This window comes from Stegodyphus dumicola, chromosome X1 (assembly GCF_044657685.1).
Source record: "Stegodyphus dumicola isolate Sdum_Otavi_A_Nest chromosome X1, ASM4465768v1".
Taxonomy (NCBI): Eukaryota; Metazoa; Arthropoda; class Arachnida; order Araneae; family Eresidae; genus Stegodyphus; species Stegodyphus dumicola.
Genome location: NC_140780.1, coordinates 246,126,489 through 246,144,577, shown reverse-complemented (window position 1 = coordinate 246,144,577; position 18,089 = coordinate 246,126,489). Strand labels below are relative to the sequence as shown.

At 33.7% G+C, this 18,089-nt stretch overlaps 1 protein-coding gene across 5 annotated transcripts in view; it reads right to left on the bottom strand.

Moving 5' to 3' along the window:
- Nucleotides 1-18,089, bottom strand: part of tweek (transmembrane protein KIAA1109 homolog tweek) — a 421,377-nt gene that overhangs the window by 53,494 nt on the left and 349,794 nt on the right. For all 5 annotated transcript variants that reach the window (XM_085807394.1, XM_085807390.1, XM_085807392.1 and 2 more), the window contains one exon: nucleotides 10,863-11,012. In XM_085807394.1, coding sequence (XP_085663520.1) covers nucleotides 10,863-11,012 — 150 coding nt within the window. The remainder of the gene's footprint in view (nucleotides 1-10,862; nucleotides 11,013-18,089) is intronic.

Sequence of the window (18,089 nt, the reverse complement as noted above, 5' to 3'; positions counted from 1 at the left end):
AGCAATTACACTCAAATAAAAGTTGATAAAGTTATCACTATACTGAATATTGACATTCAAGGAAGATTTTTAAGCACACCTTTAACCACAACCTTTGAAAAGGTTCAATAACTCCTGAAAAAAAAGATAAAAATTATGAAACTAAAACTGAAATAGAGACTCAAGATAACTTTTTGGAATATATGTTTCTTAAACAAGAATGAAATCAATTATAAAATAAATTTTATTAAAGAATTGTTCTACATAAAATTAAATGGCCTTAAATGGCAGCTTATGGAGCATTTTGTTCAAACAATGCATATATATTCAGATTTTGCCTTTTGAAAATTATACTATCACAATAATCAACATTAAAAAGATGATGGTTATAGCCGATGGTATCCCATCAATCCTGGTAATTCCATTTGGTTGGCTATTTGGATATGGCAATGCACACAAGGGCTCTCTGGGTTTATTAGACAACTCACAAAGGTTATCGAGTTAAAATTATTGCTGTTATCTTTAACATTTTACTTTACAGCAATTTGTTTGGAAAATATTCCACTTGCTTCACCTGCTTGGCAACATTTCCACCCTCATGGTGATATGTGTGGGCATTACAGGTTCTCTTTTCATTCTGGCTTATATTAGGGTTTTGAATTTTGGGTAAATTTTTTAAGGGGAAAAAATTGCACTCTTGGCTTATATTAAAAAATATGATATATGCGTATTTGTTCATATATGTATAATAACAATGGAGATGTTTATTTTATAGACAGAAGAATGAAACTTGCAACCAAACTAGCCATCGATACAACATAATTTTATTATTGGATAAAATAATTTTTCAGATGCTTATTCGGACTCACATCATTATAGGCGCAATATGCACACCACATATTTGGAAGCTTAGCACATCATCGGACAGTGGATGATAGAGAAGAGAGCCCGTGCATGTTAGTTTTAAACAAGCAAGCGGAAAATCGTCAACACATTCAAAAGAAGCTGGAGAGAGTGTTAAAAGATTTTGGTTTCATTTGAAACGTTATTCAGTGATTGGCTAAAAGGTATCTGCACTGCAGGATTATGTACGATCGCATGATACAGATCGATTTTGAAATAACACTTTAGATTGCTACATTATAAATAGTGCCTATTTTTAGGACAGAAAGGGGAAATACCTAAATTAAGTTGAAGCATAAAAAGAGGGTTTTGCCAATTAAAATCAGAAATTTCCTTCACATACCCTCTTAGACAAAAAAGCGTCGCACCACGATGCACCGAGAAGATATAAAGCAAATTGGACACAGATTGATATGCATACAAGTTTTGACGGAAAATGCAAAATTTTACATTTTGGCTGCCAATGAATGAGCGGTTGTCGCTACAGTGCATCTGATCTGTGCAACTGGCAGGATATTTAAGAGGAGAAATTACGATTCCAGATCATAAATTCTTCATGAATTTCATTCCGTGTACTCTGGTAGACAAACTATACCTCGCATACAGGTGCACAAACAATATGCGCAGATGTCAAAATTTGAGAGAGGTTGTGTAGTTGGGCTCAAAGAAGCTGGTTGGTCTTATCGGCAAATAGCTCGACATTTGAGCAGAAGCAATGCCTCTATTAGACAATGTTGGCAGGAATGGGTGAACCATGGCTGCACACAGCATCAAGAAGGAAGCGGTAGGCCTAGAGAAATGACAGAACGTGAAGACCGAGCAATCGTCAGAGCGGCACTCACAGTCCCAGATGCATCATTATCATCAATTGTACGTGCAACCAGTGCTTCAGTGACCATTCATAGGCAGCTCTCAGAATGGGGGCTGTGGTCACAGTGCCCCTTGCGCCGACTACCATCGACCTCTCTACAACGTCAAGCCCGTTTGCAGTTGTATCGGGCTCATTCACACTGGAATGTCACTGACTAGAGTAGCATAGTCTTCAGTGATGAGTCCCACTTTGAACTGAGCCCCGATGACAAGCGAAGGCAAGTCTGAACACTCCCCGAACAATGGTGTGATACCAACTTGTCTTCCAGCAGACAGACCGACAACCAGGAGTGATGGTCTGGGGTGCCATTTCATTTCATAGTAGGACCCCTTTGGTTGTCATCCATCGCAACCTTACAGCACAGCGGTACATCAACGAAGTTTTAAGGCCCGTTGTGTTGTCCTTCATGTCACGCTACCCTGGGCTTACATTTCAGCAAGATAATGCCCACCCCCACACTGCACATGTTTATACTGTTTGTCTTAGTGGTTGCCGAACATTACCTTGGCCAGCAAGGTCGACGGATCTCTCTCCTATTGAGCAAGCACATTTGGAGCATTATGGGCAGGACCCTTCAACCAGCTGGGTATGTTGACGATCTAACGCACCAGTTGGACAGAATTTGGCACGATATATACCTCAGGAGAACATCCGCAATTGATGCCAAGCAGAATAACTGCTTGCATAAGGGCCAGAGGTGGACAAACGTGTTACTGACTTTTTCACTTTGTGAAGCTGTAACACTTCAATAAATCATCCAATTTTTCTCAAACTGTAATTACAGTCAAAAGTCGTTAATCCGGACTCGTCGGGACTTCGACGATTCCGGATTATAGATCATCAGTTTAAATCTGGTAAAATGCCATGCAGAAATTATAAAATTAAAAATATGAAACGTAATTTACGAAATAAAGAACAATTATGATCTAAAGGGTATCAAAATTTACAAAAAAAAAAAAGCTTAATATTTATTTGTTTACTTTATTAAACACTTCTTTCAATGTAAGTTGTTTAAGTTGCTTTGTTTTTTATGTGATAATACATTCTCTTTAATTCTATAAACAGGCATAATTTCTTGCTCAGTTACAAAGTTCCGCTGTTCAAGTCCTATAATTGCTGTGTCGAGAATACCGACTAATTTGTCAATTGAAATTTTTTTGTGTTAATAACCTCTGTTACTTTCTTCGCTATCAGAAGCGAATTATAATGACGAGGCATTTGATTTAAATCATATCAAAGACGGAGTACATCGAGATGAAATACTACATTTAGTAAGCAATTATAAGCCAAATAAAATAAAAACATCTACCCTGAAGATAAGGATAGTGCTGACAGATCAACTTCCAATTCATTGCATGCCATGGTGTTAAAGATAAACAAACGTTAAAGTTTAGATAAACAAAGGATATGCCTTTATCCATTTTTTGCAGCAATTCCACTTTTTGTTTAATAGACTCCGAAACATATTAGTAAATATATATCGGAAAATCTATCTGACATAATCGAAAGTTCAAGCTTACTTTTATAAAATTGCTCTAACAGTCTGCAAAAAATAATAAGCCGGATCCAATTCGAAGATTAGGGAACAACGCAATCTGCAACATTAACTGAAATAGATAATTATATAATTTTAGCTTAGCTTATACCGTCCGTTATACATTAAACGTGCATTCGTAAACGTATTTTGCGCACACGCACACGCAAATTCGCAGCCATAATTGACACATGTGCAGAAAGTTTGTAGCTTTGAGGTCCAGATTATAGATCATTCCGGTTTATGGGTGTCCGAATTAATGACTTTTGAGTGTATTTGTTTTTCTGTACATATATATCACTTCTACCAATTTTTGTCCCATTTGGATAACTCCTTCTTGGTACATTTTTTTCCCTAAGAGTGTATTTTATAATAACACACGTACACATACATACATGCAAGATAAAAAAAAACTGTAAATCAAAAGTTTAACTTTAATTTCCAAAAGTTCCCAAACACACTTTTTAATTGGCTACTTACCCTTTCTATATTAAAAATGATAACTGTTTATAATAAATCTTTCTGAACTGTATCACTTCAATACTATTCAATCCCATATAATTCTTGCACAACACTACAGTGCAGGTAACTGCATAACATTTCAACCAATCTAATTTGGGGACCAAAACATAAAATTAGCCAATGGGAGCAAATCTGAACTGAAACTAAACATTCTGAAAAAAAAAAAAAAAAAAAACTCTTATCTTGGACATGCCACATTCACCCTTTGTTTCTGTCTAAATAGATTCTGTCAATGTTTTCTTACTACAATGTATTAAAAAACGAAAAATTCATTCAAGACTGGGTCTGCTTAGCACCAATTTATCAGTTATGATCAAAGACATTCAGTCATGACAGCAACTAATTTTTAAGCATCTACATCCTATGCATCCAAATTATTTCAATCAACAATCACACATATATGATGATAGTAAATCAAAAGAAATAAAAGTCGGAGCATAAATTAAATAAAAAGTTTGTTCCAAAAATTATAAAGATCTACCTATTTCTCTCTCCAGACAAAGGTTACAAATACTGAGCAAACACGAATCAAGGTAACAATTAAAAACAGAATTGTTAAAGGAAATTAAAAAACCACATAACATGAGACATAACTACACAAATTACAAAAAAAATTGCTCTAAAGACTAATGTCTTCTGTGTAACGCTTCAAACAGAACTTATCAAGGGAAAAGTGTTTTGAAGCCTTAAACCAAGTTGATTAATGAGTTTCGAATGCATGTTTCGTTCCTCGGAACCATTTGTGACTTTAAAACTGCTATTCATTATTAAATCATAAATTTTAAAAGATACTTTGAATGACTCTCAAATGCTCAGACCTTTTCCCTACATCAGGCATGAAAGTGCAAGTTGGCAAAAAAAGCTGAACAATGCGCAGACACAAAATTACACAAAAACTAAATGCGCATGCGCCACCTAAAAAAAAAACACATTTTAATAAAATATCAACCTTTTAATATAAAAAGTATTAAACATATAAATATAATTAAACTAAAATAATACTTGTACTTACTAATTTGCTATCAATTTTATCTTCCACTTGTAAAAAAAAATCAGTGAATCACCAAGAGATTGTAATGAATTAACTTTCTTTAAGATGCTCTTTATGTAACTTAATTTTGTTGGCAGTGGTGATAAAGGCGAAGCATATTTTGCTTCCCTTAAATAAAGTGAAGACTAATCTAAATAAAATTCATGCTTTATTCCGTAAATAAAATAAAATAAGATAACACTTTACATTTAAAATCATTTGATTGAAAGCAAACTAGCATAATGCTAACTGATAATTACACAAGAGAACAAGACATTCGGCGATACCGTCGTACATATATATAATACTCGGCCAACCCGCCGATCTTGACGTCATCGGCCAATCAGCGGCAACCACGTTAGCTTACTGCCGATCGACCTCCGATCAAAATTTGCATGTGGAAAACTAAAGCCAACAAACGGCCCTCTTTTCTTCATGCAAAGACAAAAACAAAATTTACACAGAAGTTCATAGTTCAATTCTATTATACAAAAACACTTATTGTCTTTAAACACTGAAAACATCTGAACAAAACTTTATTAAATTAACAGCAGTCGCTGCTTTTGTAAATTAGTCATCAGTACTTAATTTACTGGTGATAAATTCAATGTCAAACACTCCATCATTTACTAGTTTTCTAACAAAGTGATATTTTACGTCTATGTGCTTAGTTCGACGATTTTCTATTGGCGATCTAGAAAAATCAATGGCAGACTTGTTATCACAAAATAGTTTACACTCTCTTAAATTAAAATTTAAAATTTCATCTTGTAAGACATTTTTCGTCCACATTAATTCCTTCGCTGCTTCAGATAAGGCGATATACTCCGCTTCCATGGTTACTTACACATTTTTGTTTAACAGTTTTCCAGATTACCGGTACTTCATCTAAATATAATATAAATCTTCCAATGGTCACGTGGGCATCTCTATTACTTGCATAATCAGCATCTGAATAACAATATAAATTTATATGTTTAATCTTCGATAAGTTTAACTTATATAATTTAGTACTATTGAGATAACCAAGCAATTTCAACAATGCTTCCCAATGCCTAATTCCAGGATTCTCCTGAAATTGTGATAAGATATTGACTGCATATGTAATATCAGGCCTTGTCCTGTTAGCTACAAAAACTAAACATCCTAACAGATTTCTAAAGGGTAATGTATGCATTTCCGCAATTTCTGCACTTGTAGATGGACAATCTAATTTTGTAAGAATAGTGCCTTTAGCTATTAGAAGTGAAGTTATTGGTATCTGGAAATGTTTAAATTTTTCAAAAATTTCTTCGATATATTTTTGCTGATGTATAAAAACCCCATTCTCATTCTCTAAGAATTCAATTCCAAGTAACGTTTTAGTTTTGCCTAATACTTTAAGATCAAAAAACTTACTCAGCTGTGAAATTACTTTATCTATACTATATTGATCTTTACTAAAAATCACAATATCTTCTACGTATAACAAGAGAATTACATTTGAACCCTTATAAACACAATTACACCATTGTATTTTCTTAAAATGTAGATTTTCTAAAGTACTTTCAAATTCACAAAACCATTCACGGCCGCCTTGATGTAGACCGTAAATGGCCTTGTATAATAAACACACTTTATTTTCCTCTTCGATAGATCCCTCTGGTTGGGTCATATATATTTTCTCATTTAGGTTTGTATATAAATATGCGTTCTTTACATCTAACTGACAATTAGTCCATCCATATAAACATACCAGGATAGTGAAAAATATTCTTATGATTGAAAAATTTACTACAGGACTGTAAACGTCATCAAAATCTTCACCTCTTTTCTGCCTGAATCCCTGTGCTACTAAACGTGCTTTGTATCTAACCACTTGATTCTTTTCATTTCTTTTTAGCGTATAGACCCATTTGTTTCCTATCATAGTTTTATTTTCTGGCTTTTCGACTAATTCCCAAACCTTTCTTTCCTTCATTGTGTCGATTTCTTCTTTCATTGCCTTATCCCATTCTTCGGCATTTACTGATTTTTGAGCTTCTTTAAAATTTTGTGGGATAATTATTTCTACCGAATTTGCCTCTTCAGACACGGAGCTAGTCTCCTGTTCTACAAAATTAACTTTCCCCGAGTATTCGTTTTTTCCACTAAAATCAAACTTATGTTTTTCAAATTTAATATTTCTTGCCTCACAATACTTTTCAATATCATTATATGATCTAAAACTGGTGTCTGTTCCCTCTACATAATAATATATGTCTGTACGTGTTCCATCTGGCCTTTTAACTGCTTTTCTTTGCCAGTTTAAGTCTGATACTTCTTTCAGGGTAGATTTATCATCTGACAACTTTATTTCTTCTTTAGAAATTTCCTGTTCTTCATCTGATTCTGCTAATAGCTCAGATTCCTCTAGTCTTTTAAATTTAGGTTTTGATTTCTGTTCCAGGATGCCATTTGCTGCATACAGTTTTTCACCGAACTTCACATTACAGGTTTCTATTAATCTGCGTTCTTCTGGCAGCCATATTCTATAACCCCTAGTTTCCTTCGCATATCCTACCATGATTCCTTCTTTGCACCTCATTTGTAATTTATTTCTAATCTCTTTTGGTATGCCAACATAGGCTTTACAACCAAATATTTTAAAATAAACAACACTGGGTTTTCTATTTAGGAACATTTCATAAGGGGTTCGGTTGCTTTTATGACATACTCTGTTCCACGTATGTACGAAACAGCCAAGAGCTTCTGCCCACCATACTTTTCCCATTTTACCATCATTAAGCATAGCTTTAACTGCATCTAATGCTGTTCGGTTAAAATGTTCACACACATCATTCTCTTCTGGCATGTGCGCATTTGTGCATTCAACACTAATTCCATTTTTGGCTAAGTACCCTTCGAATTGCCTGTTACAGAACTCCCCACCATTATCAGTGCGTATACTTATAAATTTTCTATTTGTCAGTCTTTCCATTTGCCTATGATAATTCTTAAAGTTGTAGAACGATTCAATTTTATTTTTCATACAATACACTGTTACTAATCTACTATAGTCATCTACAATAGCAAGAAAATATTTACTCCCACCCTTAGATGGAATTGGTAGTGGGGCACAAACGTCTAAATAAACCAACTGCAATGGTTTATCCGATCTCTTCGGAACAGTTTTAAAAGTTATTCTATTAGATTTAGCAATAATACATGATTCACACCTCTCTATTGGTTTTCCAATTTCTGGTAACCCTTTCACGCTTTGATTCTTACTAGTTTTCTTAATATAATCAAAATTTACGTGGCTAAATCTCTGATGCCATAGCATTGCATCGTCTACTTTATTTAACTTTCCAATTTCTGTACCGTAACCAGCTTCCCTTTTACCCGTTGCATATCTAAATGGTTTTACGTGATAAAGTCCATCATATCTATCCCAATTATTAAAGTATATCCACATCTTCCCTTTCGAAATCACAAAATGAGCACCTGCCTTTTCTAACCTTGCCTCCGATAATAAATTTCTTCTTAGATTTGGATTATATAACACATTATCTAACTCAATCCAATTTATTCGATTGCCTACTTTTACTGCAAATTTGACGGTACCCTTTCCTAGTACTTTACTTTCACAATTTCCTACAGCTAAAGACATATGTATATCATTTATTTCTTCGAAATTTGTCATTAAATTTCTATTATTACAGAAATGAGTTGTAGCTGCAGTATCTACGACCCAATTAAATTTATCTGCGTTACCTCCTTTACCTGTAGTTGTTACATAATTTTCTACTAACATTAATTCTTTATCTTTAAACTGTCCATTTTTATTGTCTATTTTAAACTTCTGATTTTTACTTACATTTTCTTTACATTGAGCGATTAAGTGCCCAAATTTATGACATCTGAAACAAGGTCCTATTCTCATATTCCCCATCTTTTTCTTAGATTTAGTTTTATTTTCAACTCTATCTTTCCCTGCATTTAAACTAATAGTATTAAACACGCTTACCTAGCTGTCTTCTAAATCGGCGTTTACCTGGCGAAGTCAGCTTTCTTCCCTTACCAATTCTTCAGCAATTCTTTCCAGCATAAAATCTTCGTCTTTCCACCTATAGATCAACTGTTCAATGATGGAGTATTCCTGGGGTAATCTCCTTATTGTCTGAAATCCTTTAAAAAGATCTGCCAAGTTGTGACCAGCTTCAGCCAACTTCTTTGCAGTCATTCTTATCCTGGCGATGAATAATCCTATTTCTTCATTTGGCGTATATCTAATACTAAAAAATTCCCCCAGTAACTGAATTATCCTTGCTCTTGTTTTGGGTTCGAATTGCTTCTGTAGAATTTCCCATGCTTCTTTACCACTTGAACATTCTTGTATCAGCGGCCTGAACTCAGTTTTAATTCCGTAATATAATGTAGTGAAGGCTCTGTTCTCTCTCAGTGTGAACTTCTGCTTTTCACGCCTTGTTGCACTTTTATCTAATTCTTCTTCTTTGTCCTCTATGAAGCTCCAACAATTTCTATCCAGTAACAGCATTTTCATGTCGACTTTCCATCAATCCCAGTTGTCATGGTTTAACAGATCAAAACCTTCAGGGAGTAATAACATCTTCAATTAAGTGTGAGCACAATGACTTGAACAAACTTCTAAGACAGGTCAGCTTCTTTTCGTGGTAAACGGCCCTCTTCACCTACATTCCTTCAATGCTGAGTTGAACTGGATGACCGATTAGCTGTTGGCACTGGGCCCATAACCCTGTTGGCAGTGGTGATAAAGACAAAGCATATTTTGCTTCCCTTAAATAAAGCTAAGACTAATCTAAATAAAATTCATGCTTTATTCCGTAAATAAAATAAAATAAGCTAACACTGTAGCCTTTACATTTAAAATCATTAAGTGAAAGAAAAACTAGCATAATGCCAACTGATAATCACACAAGAGAACGAGACATTCGCCGATACCGGCGTACATATATATAATACTCGGCCAACCCGCCGATCTTGACGTCATCGGCAACAACGTTTTAGCACGTTAGATCGGCAACCACGCCGATCGACCTCTGATCAAAATTTGCATGTGGAAAACTAAAGACAACAAATTTAACAGTTGATACATGAATACTGTACACAACATTACAACACACTAATATACATATTTATGTTATATATTACTGCCCATTTCCAAGCAATGACAAGTTTTAGAAATATATATATAGTGGAAGAAGAAATTGACGAAGCAGATTTGATAGAAATGCCAGCCAAAGCTATAAATCAAATTGATTCTGATGACACTAGCACTGATGAAGAAAGTGCAGTTAATAATTTAACATTAAAAAAATTAAAGGAAGGCCTAAGCTTAGCTGAAAATCTCGAATCATTTTTCTTGAGTACAGACCCTCCCACTGAAATAAGACAAAAATTCAAAAGGGAGCTGCAAAACTGTCTAGCTCCATATCAAGTAATTTACATTTACCTGAAGAATTAGTACGCAAATAAAATTACAGATACTTTAAAGAGGGAAGAAAATGCCAGAACTTTAAATGAAGAAAGAAATTCTGAAAGTGAAAGTGATCTCATTTGACCGAAAAAACATTCTCAGTTGATTATACTGAGCGGTGACAAGGAAGAAATTTATTAAACTAAAGTTGTGTTAAATTAAAATATGCAATATTTTTAGTTTTGTGTTGCACATACATATATATGATTAATAAAAATTAAGTTGTTTATATAGAAATAAAAAAATATTAGTTTTTAATAAGTTTCTGGAACGTAATCCTCCTTTTTATACTGGCTCTGGGTCTCATACAACACGGTTTTGCACAACATGGCATTTCTAGGAACCTATCTACCAAGTTATACGAGAGTTACCTATATTTATTCTTTGTAAACTTAACAACACAGTATTGTTGATAAAAATTCATTGTATTTACATATTCAAAAGTACTAAATCGAGATTACATTATCTACTCATAAAAATCTTTTTTTTTTTTAGCAGTAAGATGCTACATTAAGTTTTTTTTTAAATACAAGATATAGTTTACCTTGATCACTATATAGAGCACCTGTGCTCTGATCACCAAGAAACATTCTTCTAGCTATGCTACGGCGGTACCAAGCTTTTGGAAAAGCCAAGATTTCTGTTAACCTCCTCATGTCATATTTAAATGATGCAGAGCCTATGTCACAAATAGCTGAAAAAGGATTTTAAAAATATTACATGCATTAATCATTTGTACAGAGAAAAAAAGATGAGATTATAGATCAAAATTAATAAGAAGGAGAAAATTTAATTTAAAACATTCATACACATAATTAGTTTAATTTGCAGGATCTCATTCTTCTATCTTCATAAGGCCTTTTATTTAGGATAAAATTTAGCTTATAATTGCTAAATGCAATGAAAAACTTTCACGCAGTCACCTTGTTTCACTGTGCTTCAAAACATGGTTAAAAACTACTGCAGAAAAGGCTGAAATGTTATCCACTCAGCCATTACTTTCCTAGAATAACTATGAAGAGATGATTTCAGTATTAGTGATCTAGTTTAACAAAATTTCACAATATTTAATATTTGCTGATGTAACTTTACTACAATACATTCATAATTAAAAATCAATATATATATATATATATATACAGATGTAACCTTTCATTTCAGAGTTTTGTGTAATTATACATTGAAATGTTTTAAAAATATTTAACTGTTTCCATTTAACTAAGCTCATTTTCACATAATGATAACCTTAACTTTAATTAATATTAGTGATCCAATAGATATAACAGAAATGGGTTATTTTAATATGACTCCTTTTACCTATCATCAAAGATGTGATATATTCTCTGAAATAAGAATAGCAACATAGAAGCAATCTCACCTTTCTTAGACAGCACATCTTGCTTCAGTTAACATAAAACTTCAGTAAATAAAAATTTCAAAGTTAGTGAGTGCTCTGAATAATAAAATACGTATATAAATAGAGAATCAACTCCTCCTTTCTTACATATATTATCTGTGCTTGCCATGATCTTTCAGAAGACTTAATTTTGTCATATTTCAAAAAAAAAAAAAAAAAAAAAAAAAAAACTTTAAATACCAGTTTTCTGCAATTTTTTTAAACAAGGCCACCTTATTAAAACATTCGGAATACTTTTTTAAATGGTTATATTTATTTTCTTCAAAATCTAGTACCTAAATAATATATTTTTTCATTGCCATATTCACAAGGCTTTTGATTCCAGAAAACTTGGCTTTGCATGTGGCTGACTATTGGACTGCGCATCTTCTATAATCTGTATCTGGGACATGCAATTAAATATATAGCAAGTTGAATCTGTTGAATGACAACCATTAAAGGAAACATACTATACTGATGAGCCAAAACATCATGACCATCCCCACATTTTTTAATGAAGTCATTTGGATGATATGGAAAGCACATGATTAAGTGTGAATGGTAAATTGCTGCCGGAGACGGTAAGGAAGTATTCTTGCTGTAACTTTTATGAGCAATGGGAAAGGATGCTGATCTAAGCGAATTTTATAGAGAGCAGATTGTAATGGCCCAAAGAGTCAGAATGAGTATCTCTGAGACTACACAACTGGTAGGTTGTTCATGATCTGCCATTTTTAGTATTTGTGCAAAGTGGATAAATGATGGTAAAACCAGCAGTAGATGTCAAGGTGTTGGATGTCCACACATAATCAAAGAAAAAGTACGTTGAAGACTGTCCTGCTTGGTACAGCAAAATCGGCACCAGAGAGTGGCTCAACTGTGAGGTACAGCATTTTTGCATGCCAAAATTCACACAATGCGTTACTGAGTAGGTGGTCATAATGTTTTGGCTCTTCACTGTATTTACAGACATTATGTCATGTTTAAAAAATATTGACTGAAACCAGAAGACCATATTCTACACATGAAATGAGAAAGAGGATTCATACATGTTAGCATAAGACCTAATAAAAATAAAATAATCACACACAAAAGGTGTTGCCAGATGTAAAGATATAACAATTCTGCCATGTCTGAGTATAATAATCGGTTCATTAGAGCATCCTTTAAATAAGTGAAAAGACAATGGGGCCTTGGAAATCTTCATGACTGAGGATCAAATTTAGAAGCTACTATCGCACTTAAATTACCAGATGAAGCTCCATCTTAGGTACTGAAGATAAATGGGAGATCATGTTGCTGAGAATCAGCTCCCGAATCTAGAATTCTTACCCAATGATGTTGCATACCAGATTATTTGTGATTTGAGACTTGCATATTCCCATTACGATTTGTATCTTAAATAAAATAAATGGACCTGCTTAGAATTTCATTTTATAAAAATGCAGAGGTAGCTGATATGCACCTAGTATATGGTGTCATTTAGGCATTACATTTGGCAAATGGCAGATTGGGTATGATGGTCAAGTGCATTGGCTGCTTGATTGTTATGGCTTAATTGTTGGCTTAGTATGCTTTGATTGCTTCTGTTTTGGACATATGAACACACTGGCATATGATACCCTCATTGACAATGCTGAGAATCTGGTTGCATGCATTGCAGTAGCTGCTGGGAAGTCCAAGACATGCCCGGAATCTTCTGGAATATTTCAACAAGCCAATTTTTAGCAAAAATATTAAACTTTAATAAACAGGGTATACAAATGTACAAACTTACAGGAGGAGTATGACAATGGAGGGTGGGAAACACATTTCTGATACAGTAAACGGCATTGGTCCCTTGCAAGAAAGCTTTACTTCATAGACACAGAGGTAATATGATGAGGGGTTATATGAATGCAGAGTTAGCCGATATGTATCTTGTGTATGGGGCCACTTAAAAGTTATATTTGGCCAACACTGTGTGTGTGTGTGTGTGTGTGTGCATTGGGTTTGATGGTCTGGTGCACTGGCCTACTCAATTGTGAGACCTATCGTATCCTGATTACTTGTTCTTCAGACATATGAAAACATTGGTACTTGACACCCTACTGATAGCACTGAGGAACTAGTTGCATACATCACAGTAGCTGCCAAGGAAGTCTGAGATATGTCCAGAATCTTCTAGAATATTTGGAGTTCCATGAGCCAAAGATTTAAGGCCTGCATCACAGCATGTGGAGGAATTTTCAACCATCTTGTTTAACTCCATTAATTTTGCAAATGTCTATATATTATCAAACTACATAGCTGCTTACAAGTTATCCTTTCATTTCTGTGGACATTACCTTATGCATGTCATTTCCAACCCTAGGTTGCCATGTTATTCCAAACTGTCTGAATCATTGTAAGAAGTTGCAATAATGTAAATATGCATAACATTTTTTTAAAAAGGTTTCTATCAATGTCCAGGCTTAAATTCAGTCAAGCCCACTGGCCCCTGGCTCTTGTATTTCTCAATTAAAAAAAAAAAAAAAATCATAATTCCAGCTAGATTATGAAAAGTTTCAAGTAAACTGAGCTCCACAATTTTGTTAGGTAACCGAAGAGCAATAAAAGCAGAAAACTATCTTTCTTGAGCACTTCTTTTAACAGCAAGTGAAACAAACAGGTGATAGCTTCTGAATGTATGCACTTTCTCTTAGAACAGCAGAATTCACTAGAAAATTAGAATAATTGAGAACAAATCCTCCCTTTTAAAATTGGGCTCTTCAGGAAGAACAGTATTTATGGATTCTAAACATTTAGATCAGAAATGTTAAGAATAATCAGTCAAAATAATGAGGAAATTTTACCTTACTTTCTGTATAAAAACCATTCTCGCATTCTTCGTGCACTATACTTTTTTTGATTAACTTATTCACCTTTTGTTTCTAAATTTTATTTCATTGTTGGGATGTATTAGTTTAGCATAACTTATTATTTCTCTAATTATCATTAATTTTCACTAATTTAAAAATATTTTTATATTTTATGTAATAATTTGTTTTTATTTATTTAACTCTTTTCCCCATTCCTGACAGCCTTTTTTACGGCTCTGGCACTTCTAATTTTAGAAATTAGAAGACAGGCTTTATCAACATTCTTGCATATTCCTACTTACTACTTCAGATCATTTACTGTAACTGCATTTGCTCTTTCTTCAATATGGCATCCTTCCAATGCTAACATATTACAATATTAACATAATGCAATGCTCTATGACAGCAGTGCATAGCATTTTAACTTAATGTACTAAAATATTGTCATTCAAAAGCTGAGTTGTCTAGGGATGCTTCCTACACAATTGTAAACCACTTTAAAAATCTTCATCCATCGAATACATAAAGCTTAATCAATAATACATAATTAAATTTACTTAGAATTAGCTTTAATAATGATATTTAGTAATAATACACTATAACACTTAACAAGTGGATTTGCTAATCAACTCGGAGTGAATTAAGGCAGCAGTGAGATGAAATACAAAACAGGAATCATGTCAACACTTTGCAGTGTGAGACTATGATTGCAAGGTCCTTCATTTCTGATGGTTAGAAAAACATTTTGCTCACTTTTGAAGTTTTCTAAGCCATCTGAATGCCCCACAGTAAGTTATAAATTACAAAAGAAAAAAGCGTTCTTATTGGTAGTCATAAATGAGTTTGAAAGACTAAATTAAATTCTGAATTAAATATTACATTTTATTGCCTTAACAAGGAGTAGTTCTTCATTTCTTATTGCACCTCTGAAGCAAAGCAAACAGTTCAAAAATGATTGCACATAATGTAGAGCCGTGTTTCCCAACGTGGGGCCCACGCGACTGTTAAGGGGGGCAATTCGAAAATGGACTTGTTCAGAGTTTAAGGGGACAAAGGACGTTCTACATATGTTTCATGAAGTCAAAATTTTTCTAAATTTTATTTTTTATTCCCCAAAATAAAGAAAAATATAAGTGATGTATACGTAAAACAGTTTTTAAATTATGGTGCATTTTAAATATTTTATAAAGAATTCTCGCTGTAGACATGGGCATTTAAATGCTTTTAAAGACATTTAAATAACTGACACATTATGCTTTCCAGACGTTTCTCGCACATTTCAGCCAACGAATTTATTTTATTTTTTACTGTAGGAATGGCAACCGGTATATTATTCTTTCCTTGAATGGCAACAGCAGCTGCTTTCAGCTTTGTTTATATTGATCTTATATTTATTTCTTTCAGCCCTTAGTGAAATGAGGGGTGCAAGCAAGAAAAAACGTTCGTCAGTATTCGGAGGCATATTTAAAATTTGGTTTCATACCCGGTCCATAAACGGTCAACTTCTGTCCTTTTATGCCAATAACACCTGACCAACAAATCAATGAAACTAAGTCATCTTGAGGCACATTTGAAGGTGGAACATAATGCTGATATTAATTCAGATTCGAATTATTTTTACATTTTAAAGAAAATTTAAAATAGAGTATTATTAAAGTGTCTATTTACTGCTCATAATGCAACTGTTAATCGTGCTCTTGAGGCTATTTATCAAATTTCATTACTCATCGCTTAATCTGGGAAAAGCCGTACTATAGGGGAGAATTTAATCAAACCATCAATATCAGCATTTAAAACTGTTCTAGAAAAAGATGACAAAGACGTTAAAGCTATGCCACTAAATAACAATACTGTTTGCAGAAGAAAGATTAAATGAGTGAGGATATTGAAATACAACTTGCTGAAAAGCTGAAAACAAGAAAATTTTCAGTGCAAATGGATGAACCAACTGTGAGAGACAGTGAAGCCGTACTTGTAACTTATGTAAGATATATTCATAAAGGGGATTTTGCCGAAGAAATGTTCTGTAAATCATTAGAAAGCACCACTACCTCCAAAAATATTTATAGTAAGCTAAAAAATTACCTAGATATAAAAAATATACCAATAAAAATATAATACATCTTGTACTGCAGATGGTGCCCCTAATATGATGGTTGAAAATAGAATAAAGCAGAGAATAAGAAAAAGGGTTGCTTAAAATTGATAAAAGATGAGAATCCAGAAATGCTTCTTGTGCATTGTGTTATTCACAGAGAAAACCAGGTAGTTAAAAACAATTCGCCTGTTCTAAATGAAATACTAAATTCAGTTATAAAGTGTATCAATGCTATTAAAGCTAGGGCCAAATGTGAACGTCTTTCAAGTTAAGACACAATAACATGCCAAATAAATACAAATTCAGAATTAAGACACAATAACACGCCGAATAAATACTAATTCAGAAGTCAAACAACAAAAATCAGCGTTATACCTACAAAATTTTCACAGGACTAGTTTCGATGGTTTTACCAAACCATCATCTTCAGCTGCAAAACCGCAAATGAACAAGATAGGAAATAATGATTAGATAAGATAAGAAAGCCTGGACAAGAATAAGCAAGTGGCGCCATCTGATGGCGAAACCAGAACTAAAACATAATTTCTCTAAAAGCCGAAGGCAAATCTGGATTGGAATTAGGATCGTTAACTAGAACAGAAAGATTTTTATGAATGTGAAATGCCTCTAGAAAATCCAGTTCTCCAATGGAAGATGTTTTTTGAATAATTTTGGCAGCAGAAAAATTGAAAGTGTGATTTTCGGACCAACAATGTTGAGCAACAGAAGACCTCTGTGTTTCCTTTTTTCTAACATATGCCTCATGTTCTTTGACGCGAAATTTTAAGGCTCTCTTAGTTTGGCCAATGTAAATTAAACCACACTGGCAAGGAATCCTATAAATACCCCAGGAATTCATATCCGGAATGGGGTCCTTGAGTATAGAAGTTGGAATTTTATTGATGGGAGAAAAAACAACCCGAAAGTTAAATTTCTGCAAAATATGTGCAACTTTATAGCTAATTGATGGAAAGAAGGGAATGACACCAGAATTTTTATAATCTCCTAAAATAAGAGTGTGGCTTTTAGTGTGTTGAGATGAGAATTTTTTAACTGCTTGATTAATAATGTTGGGTGGAAAGCCCCTGTCAATAGCTATTGCTTTTAAATAATTTAGTTCTTCATCAAGGGCTAGTTTGGAGGAGCAAACTTGAAGAGCACGGAAAACATAGGAATAAAATGAAGCTAACTTTTGTTTAGTCGGATGACATGATTTAAAGTGTGGTGGAAGGCAAACCGATGAAGGTTTACGGTAAACTGTAGTACTGAAGTTGGATGTGTTACGTGTGACCAGAATGTCGAGAAACGGAAGAGAATTGCAAGTCTCAAGTTCAAAAGTGAACTGAATAGCAGGATCAATAGAATTCACTGTTGAAAGAACTTTATTTAAATCATCTTTATTACTTTCAAACAGGGTAAAAGTATCGTCTACGTAGC